This window comes from Stereum hirsutum (genome assembly GCF_000264905.1).
Source record: "Stereum hirsutum FP-91666 SS1 unplaced genomic scaffold STEHIscaffold_12, whole genome shotgun sequence".
Taxonomy (NCBI): domain Eukaryota; kingdom Fungi; phylum Basidiomycota; class Agaricomycetes; order Russulales; family Stereaceae; genus Stereum; species Stereum hirsutum.
This window is the reverse complement of record NW_006763142.1, coordinates 399,307-412,176: the sequence shown is the minus strand read 5'-3', so window position 1 is coordinate 412,176 and position 12,870 is coordinate 399,307. Positions and strand designations below refer to the sequence as shown.

General features: G+C 50.7%; 6 protein-coding genes and 1 non-coding gene across 7 annotated transcripts; 3 read left to right on the top strand and 4 right to left on the bottom strand.

Moving 5' to 3' along the window:
* Positions 1–176: 176 nt before the first annotated feature.
* STEHIDRAFT_t202 lies at positions 177–281 on the bottom strand. The gene has a single exon. It is a non-coding gene; the product is annotated as a tRNA-OTHER (tRNA).
* Positions 282–618: 337 nt separating this feature from the next.
* STEHIDRAFT_62191 (uncharacterized protein) lies at positions 619–1,146 on the bottom strand (the record flags this gene model as incomplete). The annotated part of the gene is made up of 3 exons (XM_007306722.1): positions 619–751; positions 840–1,051; positions 1,117–1,146. Coding segments are annotated over 3 exons (375 nt in total), but the record flags the coding sequence as incomplete, so codon positions are not given.
* Positions 1,147–2,022: 876 nt separating this feature from the next.
* Positions 2,023–2,178, top strand: STEHIDRAFT_38633 (uncharacterized protein; the record flags this gene model as incomplete). The annotated part of the gene is made up of 1 exon (XM_007306679.1): positions 2,023–2,178. A coding segment is annotated over one exon (156 nt), but the record flags the coding sequence as incomplete, so codon positions are not given.
* A 278-nt stretch (positions 2,179–2,456) lies between these two features.
* On the bottom strand, positions 2,457–4,208 carry STEHIDRAFT_61859 (WD40 repeat-like protein; the record flags this gene model as incomplete). Its single annotated transcript, XM_007306692.1, has 1 exon — positions 2,457–4,208. A coding segment is annotated over one exon (1,752 nt), but the record flags the coding sequence as incomplete, so codon positions are not given.
* A 697-nt stretch (positions 4,209–4,905) lies between these two features.
* On the bottom strand, positions 4,906–6,953 carry STEHIDRAFT_62354 (uncharacterized protein; the record flags this gene model as incomplete). Its single annotated transcript, XM_007306734.1, has 11 exons — positions 4,906–5,284; positions 5,339–5,460; positions 5,554–5,629; positions 5,706–5,966; positions 6,015–6,100; positions 6,160–6,190; positions 6,241–6,281; positions 6,338–6,390; positions 6,457–6,536; positions 6,592–6,749; positions 6,816–6,953. The coding sequence occupies 11 exons, from the start codon at positions 6,951–6,953 to the stop codon at positions 4,906–4,908; spliced, it is 1,425 nt and encodes a 474-aa protein (XP_007306796.1).
* A 1,543-nt stretch (positions 6,954–8,496) lies between these two features.
* On the top strand, positions 8,497–10,453 carry STEHIDRAFT_123383 (WD40 repeat-like protein). Its single transcript, XM_007306880.1, has 3 exons — positions 8,497–8,792; positions 8,873–8,974; positions 9,091–10,453. The coding sequence occupies exons 1-3, from the start codon at positions 8,553–8,555 to the stop codon at positions 10,360–10,362; spliced, it is 1,614 nt and encodes a 537-aa protein (XP_007306942.1). The 5' UTR covers positions 8,497–8,552; the 3' UTR covers positions 10,363–10,453.
* A 599-nt stretch (positions 10,454–11,052) lies between these two features.
* STEHIDRAFT_100779 (GDSL lipase/acylhydrolase) lies at positions 11,053–12,186 on the top strand (the record flags this gene model as incomplete). The annotated part of the gene is made up of 4 exons (XM_007306879.1): positions 11,053–11,529; positions 11,589–11,769; positions 11,829–12,012; positions 12,081–12,186. The coding sequence occupies 4 exons, from the start codon at positions 11,053–11,055 to the stop codon at positions 12,184–12,186; spliced, it is 948 nt and encodes a 315-aa protein (XP_007306941.1).
* Positions 12,187–12,870: the final 684 nt, after the last annotated feature.

Genomic DNA, 12,870 nt, shown 5'->3' with positions numbered 1-12,870 from the left:
TGTGGTATAAAGGCCAAACGACTGTATGAAATCGTGCGTCGAAGAAACCCTGCTTCCCTGTTGGGTGGAGTGTTAGAGTAACGAAGAGAGCCGTACCTCCTACAGTGACGCCTGGTGAACCACATCGACATTTCGTGTTTGGGACCAAAAACAAATTTCAACACTATGAACTCTGACTCTTCGGGTTGGGATCGAACCAACATCTCCGAGAATATTACCGTATAACAACTTTTCCGATGAATTGCTGATTCTCGGCGCCCTATCCGTTGAGCTATAGAAGACGGTGTAGTTGTAGATTTTTGTCGATGAGGTGATGGTCGAACAACAACGCAAGTCGGATTAGACAGAGCACGCCTGAACGGTCGGGTCCGGGTGGCGCGAACGATGGGGATGTGGCATGCCGCAAGCTTCCTCCGGATATTACACTATCAATGGCCTTTATCTACCGTGTATATATTGGCCTCGATTTATGCATGTTCAACAATATCGTACATGCAACCACTGATACAGAATCTTACACTAGTATCCTACATGTTATACATCTGTTCGCCACAATTTGGCTACAAAAGACTCCCTAACTCTGCGCAACAGACTAGAACCGTTGAAAATGGAGGTTGATTACTCCTTGACGGCCTCTTTCATCTCCTGCGTCGGGAAGGTATCGAACGCGTCCTTGAGCTTGTCGATAGGCGCGGAGAGGAACCCAACGAACGTCTCGAACGGGGGCTGATTGGGAGCGGAGGGGTGGGGCCTATAATGCCAAGTGTTAGAAGTTTAGCATGCAATACATAGAGGAGAATGGGAGGCGTCGTCAAATAGGGTGAGAATGTGGCACTCACCTCGTGGGTACGAACTTCTTTGTCCGAGTAAATCTCTCCGCCTCCTTCATACTCCTATCCTTACCCAACTTCTGCTCAAGCGCAGGCAAGTCGTTCTGTTCCTCGCTGTCGTTATGAGGCTTGAGGTGATCCATTACGGCTTTCATAGTGCCGTCGTACGCTGCGGTCCCCGGTTCACGGGAAGATAAATCGTAGAGGAGCTGTTTGACGTGCTGAATGAGCCAATGCAACCTTGCGTCAGAATTTTGTTTCATTTGATCTCGGAAAGCGGCCAAACCTGATGCTGCTCTCTGTCCTCGTCCGCCAAACCAGTGGATCTGAGAGACTACGAGCCAGTAGATGCCAGCCTAAAAGTCCTTAGTATCCGCTTGAGCTCGCCGCTGTGACCTGGAAGTTGGTTGTGACGACTCTTGGGTTGGGCATGACTCGGAGAGGGGGCTAGATCTAGAACGAGCAGAATTGACAGGTATAATGAGCGCAAACGAACGAGCGCCACGACGAATTCGGAATCAAGTACAAAGCGCGGGCATGTGCGGCGTCAGTACGACCCACCGTGACATCACAATCACAATTCTCGGAAACAATGGTGGTTGTTTGTGTTTGTTAGTATTGAAAGGTGTCGTCAAACAGACCACAACAACGTCCCCCCGATAGTAGCCCTTGCGTCATCTCACCGTCAACTCCTGCTCCCCACTGCATCATCATCTCTACACATGGCCATCCTCGCATCGTCGTCACTCCAAATGCTCTTCGTCTGATTGGCGCATGCGATCTTTCGCCCAACTCGCACCTCTCTATTGGTCAGGAATGTAGTCGTCACCTTGATGCATTACGATCTTCGCCCTTGAGTGCGTCATGCTATATCTTAAGCATATTTATATCAATATATAAGTGCATTGCAAGGTCTGTACCTCCATGTTCCATCTGCGCTCGTCTTCCCGTCTTTGCACTTTGCGCTCTGCTGTCAGCACCACACGCCTCACGCCCCGTCGTACTCTGAAACCCTTTGCTCTACAATATCAGCGGTCCGATTTCTCAGCTACAGCGAGCGCTATGGGCAAAGACACACTTACCGAAGCCATCAAGGACGACCATGAGGAGGTAGGCGCCAACACGTTCTCCCTTCTCTCAATCTTTCTTACTCAACAGAATCGTGCATTCTACACTGCATACGATCACAACCTATGCAAAGATGTACGAATACTATGGCTACTACCAAAAATCAGCCGGAGACCCTGACGCGCAAGCTCGTTGGGCGCACCAACTGACCTGGGAAGTAGCTCGCCATGCGGTTGGTGAGGAGCTCATTGTGTATCCGTTAATGGAGGAGCACATGGGGGCGGAAGGCAAGCGCTGCGGCCCCGTATGCACTCGTTCCCCCGTCTAGTCAGCCGTTGTAATTCATCACCTCTCGTTCTACGTTCGTACTCTCTCCATTTACATTCTCGCACACCCTCGTATCCTGCTCCTGTGATCGTCACAAAAATATGAGCCTCATATTCACCTATCAAGACCAGCTACATACAATTGTCATAGGAATACACTACTATCGTAGGCGAGGTTATAAGTCCTGAATACTCGGGCTCCTCTCTGAAAACGACAAAGAACATCGCCTAGCTAGTCCGTGAGGTCAAACACCATCGACCAGAGCTGTGAGGCGAGCGACCTTTTCATCCAAGTTGCCAAACGCACAAGATCCTTCGCTCCGATCCCAAGGAGACCCCAATCGATACGGTCTGGTAGAGTGATATCCCGCCTGTCTCTACGACTGAGACGTTGGTGTCCGGTCGTTGGTAGATCCGGAGGAGGGAAGCTGACAGGACGACCAGAAGCGACGTCCCATATCCGAATCGTGGAATCTTCTGACGCGGAAACTATCTCCTTCCCATCTGGAGAAAATGCAACAGACCACACTGCCCCGTTATGCTCCCTCCAAGGCTCGCCAATCTTCTCCCTCGTCGCGAAATCCCAGATGATGATTGATTGGTCCGCCGAGCCGGAGACCAGACGGTTCGAGTCGCGCGGTGAGAAGGAGATGGTGAAGACAGGGCCGGAATGACCTCGAAACTTTCCGCGTAGATTGCCTTTAAAGTCCCAAACATGTATCGTCCCGTCTGTGGCGCCTGCTACGATGCTTCGTCCATCGGGACAGAATTTCACCGAGTACACTCGCCCCTCTGTACCTTTCCATTCATGTACGGCAGCTCTTTTTACCGTGCTCCAAAGCCGCACCCGTCCGTCCTCTAAACCCGAGACGATATGGTCCCCGTCCAGAGAGAAGTCGATAGACTGCGTTGTTCCAGCATCTTCCCATGCCGGGAATGCCAATCTGTCCCCTCCATCACTAATGTCTAGGTTCCAGACACGGATGGTTCCGTCATCAGAGCCAGAGGCAAGCTGATTCGTTTCAGGAGAATGAGCGACTGCACGGACAACAGTACTATGCCCGCGGAAGGCTTCGCCGTCCATAGTTCCGTCCTGCGCGTTCCAGAGCTGGACGGTCCAGTCGGCACCCGCGGAGAAGAGTTTCTTGCCGTCTGGAAGGTATTCAACGTGGTAAACATTGCCTTTGTGCCATTGGGGCTTGAACAATGGAAGCGCGGTCTCCGTGTCCCAAAAGCGAATCGTCCCGTCGTCTGAACAGGAGACGATACACTTTCCGTCAGGTGAGAATCGAGCACAGCGCGAGGCCGCCGAATGACCCAAGAACGGTTTTCTTTCTATCACTTTTTTTTCTATGTTCCGGGACTGGTAGGTACCGTTGAGAGATGCGGAGACGATGTATTCTCCTCCAGGGAGGAGTGCTGCAGAGCCTATCCAGTCACCATGATTGGGCTCGAATTTGTATATTTCGACGAATTGCTTCTCCTCAGAGGTTTGGCCTTCCCAGATCCGGATTGTGCGGTCAAATGAGCCGGAGATGATCCACTTGGCATCGTAAGAAAAACCGACAGAGGAGACGGTATCGGTGTGACCGATTAAGGGTTCGCCAATGGCTTTGCCAGTTTTCGTACTCCAGACTCTGATCGTCTTGTCGAAGGAGCCCGAGACGATGTGACCGTCATTGGGAGCGAAAGCGAGCGCCACGACGCCATCTTCGTGTCCCTCGAAGGTTAGGATTGTGGTCGCTGTCTGTACGCGCCAGAGGCAGATAGTGTTATTGGACGAACCAGATGCAAGCATCAGGTCTTCCTTGGCGTTCGAAAATGCGAGTGACAGAACTGGGATTTTTTCCCCTTGTAATGTCACCCGCTCTCTGCCAGTAGTGGCATCCCAAAGACGAATGCTGGTATCGTGTGAGCCAGAAGCGATGAGGTTTCCGTGCTGGGAGAATGTCACAGCGCCAACCATGGCCGTATGGCCCTTGAGGGCTCCGAATAGATCCTTTCCGGTTCCTGTTTCCCATACTCGCAATGTCGCGTCGTAGGAGCCAGATACAATGAACTTTTCGTCCGGGGAGAAACACACCGAGGTGATACCGAGAGTGTGTCCGGTAAGTGGTTCGTGCACGATTTTCTCCGTTGTGGAGGAGAATATGGACAGCGTGTGGTCGTTCGAGCCTATGACGTAGTAGTTTCCGTACGGTGATGCCGATACACAGAGGCGGTCGACGCCCTGGACGCCAGCTATGCCAGCAATTCGAAGTGGATGGTGCCTACTTTCTTCTTCGAGGACTGTGCCGAGATATATCGGTGAGACTATGAGTCGGAGATGCTGTACTAGACTACAACTCACCGAGCTTTGAGCGGAGGAATGCCAGAGCACTCTCTCGGTGTCGCGAAGTGCCCTTGGAAAGAAGCTTGAAAATCAGGGGTCGTATCCTCTTGGGTTCCTCCAAGTATAACTTTTCGAATCTCGAGCTGATTCTGTCGTCCTTGAATCCCTTTATGAAGCTTGCCAGGACGAATAATTGGAGATCAGGATATTTATCGGTCTTCGTCATATTCTCGACTGCAGTCAGGCTGAAGATGTCTACTCCGAGTCGATGCATCAATTCCGGTCCATCAGCTAAATATTGCTATGTTAGAACCATTGACAATCATCACCTGTAGAAAGGTAGTACGAGCTACTCACGGGAGTAATACAGAGGTCGCACACGATTTCGAAAGGCCTGACTTTCTAGCTCTCCAGATTGTTGCAAGCTCGAGAGTTTCTCGACCAGCTCCAACGCGAGATCACTCAGATCGGGCTCGAACTTTTCCTCTGGGGAAAGGAATCGGTGACCTTCTATTTCATCAAGACGATCCTCGACTCTGATGGATGCTCTGGGTGTGTAATTCGAGGAGACGCGGAATGTGGTGGCGCCCACTACGTGTTTCTTGGTTGTGTCGGACGATGAGTGGCCCATCATCTGTAGAATGGTTTTGTGGGCGCGAGATCCGTGCTTGACGGAGCTGTGGATCTTCTGGCCCGCCCGAATATAACGACCACGCCCTAGATGAGGCCTGAATAGACTACGTCAGGCGTGCGATCAGGTGAAGCGATGTCGAATGACTCACACCATAGTCTCATTCTTGCTGGTCTCGTAAGATAACCGCCTCCACGGCATGATCTCGAGCAACCACCAGGGGCACGTCAAAGACTCGTGGATGACGACAGTTGCCTCTCCCCTCGTCTCAACCTTTGAAAACGCTGGATCTGGTGTCTTAAACTCAATATCCACATCACGAACGTGGCTTTGTAGCTTTGTATCCCGTCTCTTCTTAGCTCGTACTGACACCGTTTTCAAGCCGACGGCAGTGGCCTCGGACGCCATCCACTGCAAAGGAGGTTCGTTCTGATCAAGATCTCTACCGATATCACGTCGTCCGCCACTGGATCGAGGGTTAGTTCAGACATAACCACACAATTCCGAACGAGACGTACATGTCTGTATGAGTACCTGCGAACCAGACCTCCTTGACACGTGGGGGGTCATCTGGGCTCGATTCATATGGGGGGTTTGAATCAGATCTGACATGGGAAGGGTCGGGCAAGGAGCTCCCACCCCGAGCATATTCAGGAAGGAACTTCACCCGTCGTTCATCAAGGGCCAAGGCGTGTCGGAAGTAGCAAACATGTTCCATGCCGGAAGTGGTTCTAGGAAGGCTCTTGCTCCGAAGTATACCGACAGAAGATACCGTATCCCTTCAATACGAGTCAGAGACTGATTAAGACCTGACGGGTAGTACACACCATGCGCCTACGAAATGCACATTGACTGCTCTGGAGAACTCGTTTCTAAAACGAGTTGCCACCAAATTGGCCTCGCTATTCTCGTCCTATACAATATGTCGACTTCTCAAAACCGCTTGCAGAGACCGCTTCATATGTTACTAACCTCCGTTATGGCCGCATATAGCTCGTAAGCGCTAGGTGCATCATTAGTCGCAACAGCCATATGAAAGGAACAGACTCTTACAATGGTATCTGGGCCTCGTTTCCGCGATAGATAAGTCCAACCTGTAAAGAGAAAGCAGAATAAGCAGCGTCTATTGCAGTTGGCCACATCATCGTACGGTCTTGATCATGGCCGATAGGCACCGAACTTGGTATGCACCTCGGGAGAAACCTTATCCAGAGTATCAGTGAAGGCAACGAGAGGTACTAGGTCATTAAATTACTATATAGTACGCACCAAATAGGAAGATCCTATCGTTGGGCTGATAATTTTCCGACAGCCAACGATATGCCAGAATTACAATCTTCTCAAAATCCCTAGCGAACAAAGAAGATGAGATCTCGAGAGCGCTGGAATGTCGAAAGACCTTACCAAGCAATGGCAAGGTCCAGCTTATGGCCAATGGCATGTCTGAGGTGTGTCAAGGATTTCCAGGACGGCTTTGCAAATGTTCCGATACCGCTATTATAGAACGTGACTTGGTTGGTGTCCTTCTCGAGAAGTCCGTATAGCTCAATGACATTCGTATTCTGCAGTTATACGGATATTCACTCCTAAACTAGACATTGTGTGTCAGATGGTCGAATTGAACACACCTTCTTGCCTAGTTTATTGGAGGTGCCATCGATACACACGACGAGGTTCCTACCAAGAGTCTTCGAGCAGCTGCAGTTCGTAGTTGCCGCGTTCTCTGGTAAAGGTGAAGCAGCCCTGGCATTGTTTGGTGTCTCCATTATTCGGATACACGCAGACGAGCGAAGGAGCGGGGTAATACGGAGTTGTTCTGGGAGACACAGAGCAATAAGTATATATACCTCACTAGCAATGCGCAATGCCGTGTCAGGGTTGAGATACAAAGCAGGCAGGAGCACGCATGGAGTGAATGCTCCCTCGACGCGTCTGTTGGTGGCCATTCCTTAGACCCCAGAACATGATGATGTACACGTATCAGCCCCGAACCTATTTCTGTATTCGGTCCAATGGCTGCACCGGTATATACCAAAACAGGTGTGTCTTTGCGCATGGGCAAAGAAGCGATGCCCTACCAATGTGGAAGAGGGACGAACGAGACCTGACGATGAGCCTCGAAGGTAAATACGAGGTCATGATGATCATGTAGAGAAGTACAGTTGGGTGTGTAGAACACAAACCGGCCTTACAAGGTGAGAAGATGGTGTGTGTGATTGTCAAAAATGAAGCCCATTTCCGAAGAAGGGTTCCGATGAAAAACCTCCAAGAGCACCAAAAGAACGCGATGGCATGCATAGCTTGAGGCCTGTTTCGGTGCCGGATGCGCGTTGCCGTACATGTCTCCCGGATGAAAGGGTCAGTCAAACGCTTCATCAGGATAGACATACATGCAACTGCATTCGCTGTTACGGAGTACGCGCAATGTGGTTCGGTCGCAATGTCACCGATCTATAGATCGAAGCCTGTTACATGAACTAGACAAAGCAGTGGGAAGATCTCCTCCTGTATTGGTCTAGAAACGATGACCAGTCAGAGTATTCGGTCCAGCCGATGAGTAAAAATTAGCTTGCCGAGCTAGGAGGCCCTACGAAATCGAATATAAAGCACAATAATCTGGGACGACCGTCCATTACAACAAATAACATCTTACCTGAATAGCTCAGAAGCTCACATACACGCATTGCTATATCACTCATAGCGCATAGACTCTAGGGTGAGAAGGGCCCAGGGTTGCGTGCCAGTGTAGTACAACAAGCCTGAGGAACGAGACCAAAACAGCCGCAGTAGGAACGGAGTCGAGCTATTGGTATTAGCACTTCATATTCGACAGAGACGAAAGGCTGTCACGCTCTCGAATGAAAACCACCTTGTCGCCCGTGGACTGAAGCGATCGAAGTATGACAGTGACAGTTCGACGCTCATAAGGACAGGGTCTTCATTGGTATGCAATTTCCGCAGGTGCGTAGATATTTTTGGTCTGAAAGTGAGGAGACCGCCAGTATACACGCAGGCAGCCACGAAGAAACGGCAAGCCGGGCTTCTGCAGCTCGAGCGTCTCGCAGCACTCCAAGCCTTTGGTGGGCCATAAGTTACTTTCGGAGAGCGATTAGCTCACTAGCGGTTGGTTTATGATGCTACAAGAAGTTTTTGGTGAGCGAGGCAGAAACCGGGTAGAAAGTGAGGGTAGCAGCGAAGAGCAAGAACTGAAAATATCGTGTTGGCTAATTTGACGCCTTCTGATCCTAACATGTGCAAACAACCCTGGATTTGCACTCTAATCGCCTCGACGTACGTCACGCGTTCTGTGTCACTCCTGTTCACTCACAGTCGCAGAGCTGTTTCGGAAATCATTCCAAGCAAAAATGACTGTTTCATCACACAAGCCTATTGTCTTACCTATCGCGACAATTCAGCACACTCTCCCTAGCATCGCCTCGGAAATCTATCACGCCATTATACCCTCTGAACATGTCTGGCTCTCGTGTTACATACAAGGCGAGCCCTCCGTCCATGGGAAGATCAAACTTTCTCTTGATGACGAAGATCGGGCGAAGATCAACTTTGAGGGGAAAGAAGGTGTGAGACTGGAAAGGGTTGATGAGGTGTGTATCCGTTTCGTATCCTGCAATTCAGTTATGTGGCGTCAGAGCTGCCAGTGGTACTCATACATGATGCTGCTTAGTTCGATTATAAAGGAGAATGTCAACAACTTGAGATTGACGATGTCACATTTGTCTTCCCGAAAGAGACATACGTCGATCCTGTGCACTCGGATGCCCAATATGTGAGTTATACTTCTGTTCTCTCTCTCTCTCTCTCTCTCTCTCTCTCTCTCTTGTGGCGTGTAACACTTCACTTACTTTCCCATACCTGCTCCAACTCCATGATATGCCCTCATAGCTGCATCAAATTTCTTCTTTTGCTCTCTCGCTCTCTGCACATTCCTCGACCTCATCCAACGGGCATACGCCACAAAACACCCCGGGTCTTCTGGCAACAGGTCGCGCCGATGGCACTCTTGCTGTTTACACACTTCCATCAGCATCAACGCTATCCTCTTCTGAACCACGATTTTCTGAACCAAGCGAAACCCCAATTACTCCGGTCTTCTCGGGCCGAATACACAAGGCTGGCGTTACTGATGTCCGAATCGCGTCCATCAACACAAGCTCACGCGCTCACTCTCCTGTCCTCGTGTCATCCGGGATGGACTTCAGCGTTCACGTTTCACCAATAAAAGCCTCTATCATCGATTCTGCGTTCTCGACGGACCTGAAGACAGTGAAGACAAAAGATCTGAAGTCGACACGATTGTGGAGGGGTCATACAAAGGGTGTCAACTCTATCATACCCATCCAAACTTCTCCGTCTACGTCTTCTTCGCGCCAAACAGAACCAGCTCAGCCGACTGTAGCGGAACCAGACTTTCTCTCGGTCGCGAAAGATGGCACACTTCGTCTCTGGTCACTCAGTGGCGGCCAAGATCACCAGCTAGGCGTGTGGGGCTCAGGCGGATTCAAGAGCATAAATGCTCTTGCCGCCGCCATTGACCTTCATACGAGTGGAACTTCTCCGCAAGAAGTTGAACAGAATCAGGCGGGTACCAGCCGGTTGAGGGCCTTGATATGGGCGGGTCTCTCGGACGGGACCGTCGAAGGCCACGATCCACAGCTACGGAAATCTATTTGCTCGCTGGCCCCTCCAGGTACATCGGGCAGTGGCAATGCCGGAAGTTCAAAGGCCGTGACCGCGCTAGCGGTGCATGCGAGCGGCAGGTGGGTCGTCAGTGGGGATGCGGGCGGATTGATGAGGTTGTGGCGGGTCGCTCTCCTAGAGCCATCCGTGGATGGTGCGAAGGTTGAAGGAGAGTGCGTGATTGAGTGGCGACGTAACGGGGCCAGTGTGGAAGCAATTGCTTTTCTTCCGATGGTACCGTCGTCGAGTGGAGATGAGAATCATCAGCGACTGGACGTGGTTGTAGGCACAGAGGACGGCCTGCCGTACATGTGCTCGATTTTCGTTTTGGAAAACACAAAGGTCAAGGTGGAGAAGGAATTCGTTTTTGGGGATGTCGAAACTGTGAGATGCGTGCGAGTTATTGGAACAGCGAGCGGAGGACGCGAGGTATGGATGTCGGGAGATGGAGGGGTCGTCAGAAGGTACGTCGTATGAGCAAGGGAAAAAAAGACGTGTCGTTCATTCTCCATACAAATATGTAGCAAGTGTATATTGTTTGGCTATAATCATCTTACTGTCATTTCCCTCGACGATTTTGTTCTAAACTTGAGCAGCAAGTAGTTACGCGACTAAACACGAGCGTAAGAATATTCAATCTCCGACTGAAAACATAAATTCCTCGAGCGTTTCTCGGAATTCAGGCTTCTGGACCCCACGATGAATCGGATGATGCCCAAACGTTTCCGTTCACTGTTTCAAGTTCATCCCGCGTACACACCTGGGCCCCTTGTGCATCTCTGCTCTATCTGAAGTCTGGCGTTGGTAGAGTACATATGCTTTTGACAATACTGCCTCGTTCGTCTTCCACGGGAAGCGCATGCTGCAGACCGGGTGCACTCAGATTGTCCAGCACACGTGAGTGGCATTGTTCTCTTCATCTAAAACGTTCAAGCCTAAATTGATCCCGTTATGTCTCGTTAGCCTTTATGCGACACGAGACTGTGCCTGTGGTCACAATCCCTATCCCATGTTCTCCTTTCCCAAGTTTCCGTGCATCTGATCAGCACAGCGCCGGGCTGCCCTCGGTCCGCTTCGAATCTCGACCATAGCATTTCATAGGGGTAAGGATTCTGTTTCTGAACACCACCTATAACCTCACGTTAGCCTCTCGCAATGATGTGGTTCATGTCTGAGCTCGCTGCAGCATATCTACTTGCTTCGCTCCCCAACGCGCTGGCGAAGGGTATCCCACCGAATGCCATCCAAAACTTGGTTACCTTTGGCGATTCATATACCGACATCGTCAACGTCTTCGACGGTGGAGCTCCTTGGCCTATTTACCTCGCAGACTACGCAAATCTTACACTCTTCGCCTTCGCTCAGGCTGGTGCTGTTTGCGATCAAAACTTGACGCCTAGGTCCGCCTTCCCGGCTGTAGTGCAGAACCAGATACCGGAGTACCTCGACGCGCTGGCAGCAGGAAACATCACAGGCGATGCGAATAGCACCCTGTTCACGCAATGGATTGGCACAAATGACGTCGGTCAGCTTCTCACAGGAGCTCAAACCGGGGAGGCGACGGTAGTGGATACCGTGGCATGTGCGGTCGAGTGGGTGAAGACGATGTATGATGGTGGGGCACGAAACTTCCTGTTCCAAAATGTGAGTATACCTCTTTTCGCGTGAGACATACATCTTCTCACACTTATGGCTTGATTTAGATGGTACCACTGGAGCGAACCATCTTGTACTCCAACGACTCGTACCCCAATCGCTATTGGACGCAGGAACGCAATACAACGGAATGGAGTCTCTTCATGCGCGAGTTGACGGGCTCCGGTAACGAGATTGCCAAGTTTATGCTGAAAACACTGGCGCCCACCCTTCCCAATGCTCACATTGGTAATTCTCCATCTTACGACGAGGCAACAGTACATTGACCGTTTGTTCATCGATTGCAGGCTTGTTTGACTCGCACGGCTTGTTCAACGACATCTTGAATAACCCTTCCTCGTACCTGAACGGGACAGCGCCTCTCAACACCACGGGTGCCGTCCGCTCGTGCATCTTCCAAGAGTTCGAAAGCACTTCAGCCACAGGCAACTGCACCATTGCAAACGGAACTGACGCAGACAGCTTTGCCTGGTACGACCCGATATAATCTCTTCTTTCTATCTTTCACGCTCTACGCTCATCCAGACATGGTTCGTCAGGTTCGACGAGCTGCACCCATCTGAACAATCCGACAGGATCGTTGCTCGACAGATCGCCAACTTGATACAGGGAGTGGGTAACAACTGGACTACGTGGTTTAGTTGAGGACTTTATTTGGCTGTGGCTTTTCAGAGCACAGAATTCGTCGAGGCAATGTCATAAGTGAGTTCGCTTCAAGATCTCGCGAATATCTTTGTCGTCTTGTCATAGGAGGCGAACAAGTTGAACTGTCTTCTAGTCTCCTGCAGGGCCTGATGTGGTGTGGTATGCTGCACTGTGAGTTCCTTCTAAACACCTCGATCGAACACAAGCCGGTGTACATTGCTCGTAACGCTGACTGTGGCAAGAAAAAAGTTTGAAAGGCTCGTATTACTCATGTCCGTGCTGATTCCCGCATCGTTTCACACCAATCGGCATATTAGTCCTTTCTCTCATGATGTCCGATCGAACGCTCAAGTCTCTAGTTTCCCGAGGGATGTATGCCTCTCGGACTTTTTACAACGAGATGTCGTGAACGATCCGGGGAAAGGGGCAGCGGTTGTCGCGATTGATCTTCCCTGGTATCGCTGGCAGTTCCTCTATGCCCTCATGATCAGAAGAAGACAAAGTCTGAAACACGATGTGGACGGGAGTATATACGCTAGTTTCTGTGAGGCTACCAAGTATACATTAGGGGACCTCAGAGTGGTCGATTCGCTCCCACGGACTTGTAGATCCCATGAATGCGGATGAGTCTTCCACCCGGCGGTGGACACATCAAGAGACTCGGGCATGTATCGGTCTCTCAAG

Bases quoted from the DNA above. Each gene is read 5' to 3' on its own strand.
- STEHIDRAFT_123383 (XM_007306880.1), top strand. From the start codon at position 8,553: ATGACTGTTTCATCACACAAGCCTATTGTCTTACCTATCGCGACAATT. The intron at 8,793-8,872 runs GTGTGTATCCGT...GATGCTGCTTAG, and splicing joins GACTGGAAAGGGTTGATGAG to TTCGATTATAAAGGAGAATG. The intron at 8,975-9,090 runs GTGAGTTATACT...ATGCCCTCATAG, and splicing joins TGCACTCGGATGCCCAATAT to CTGCATCAAATTTCTTCTTT.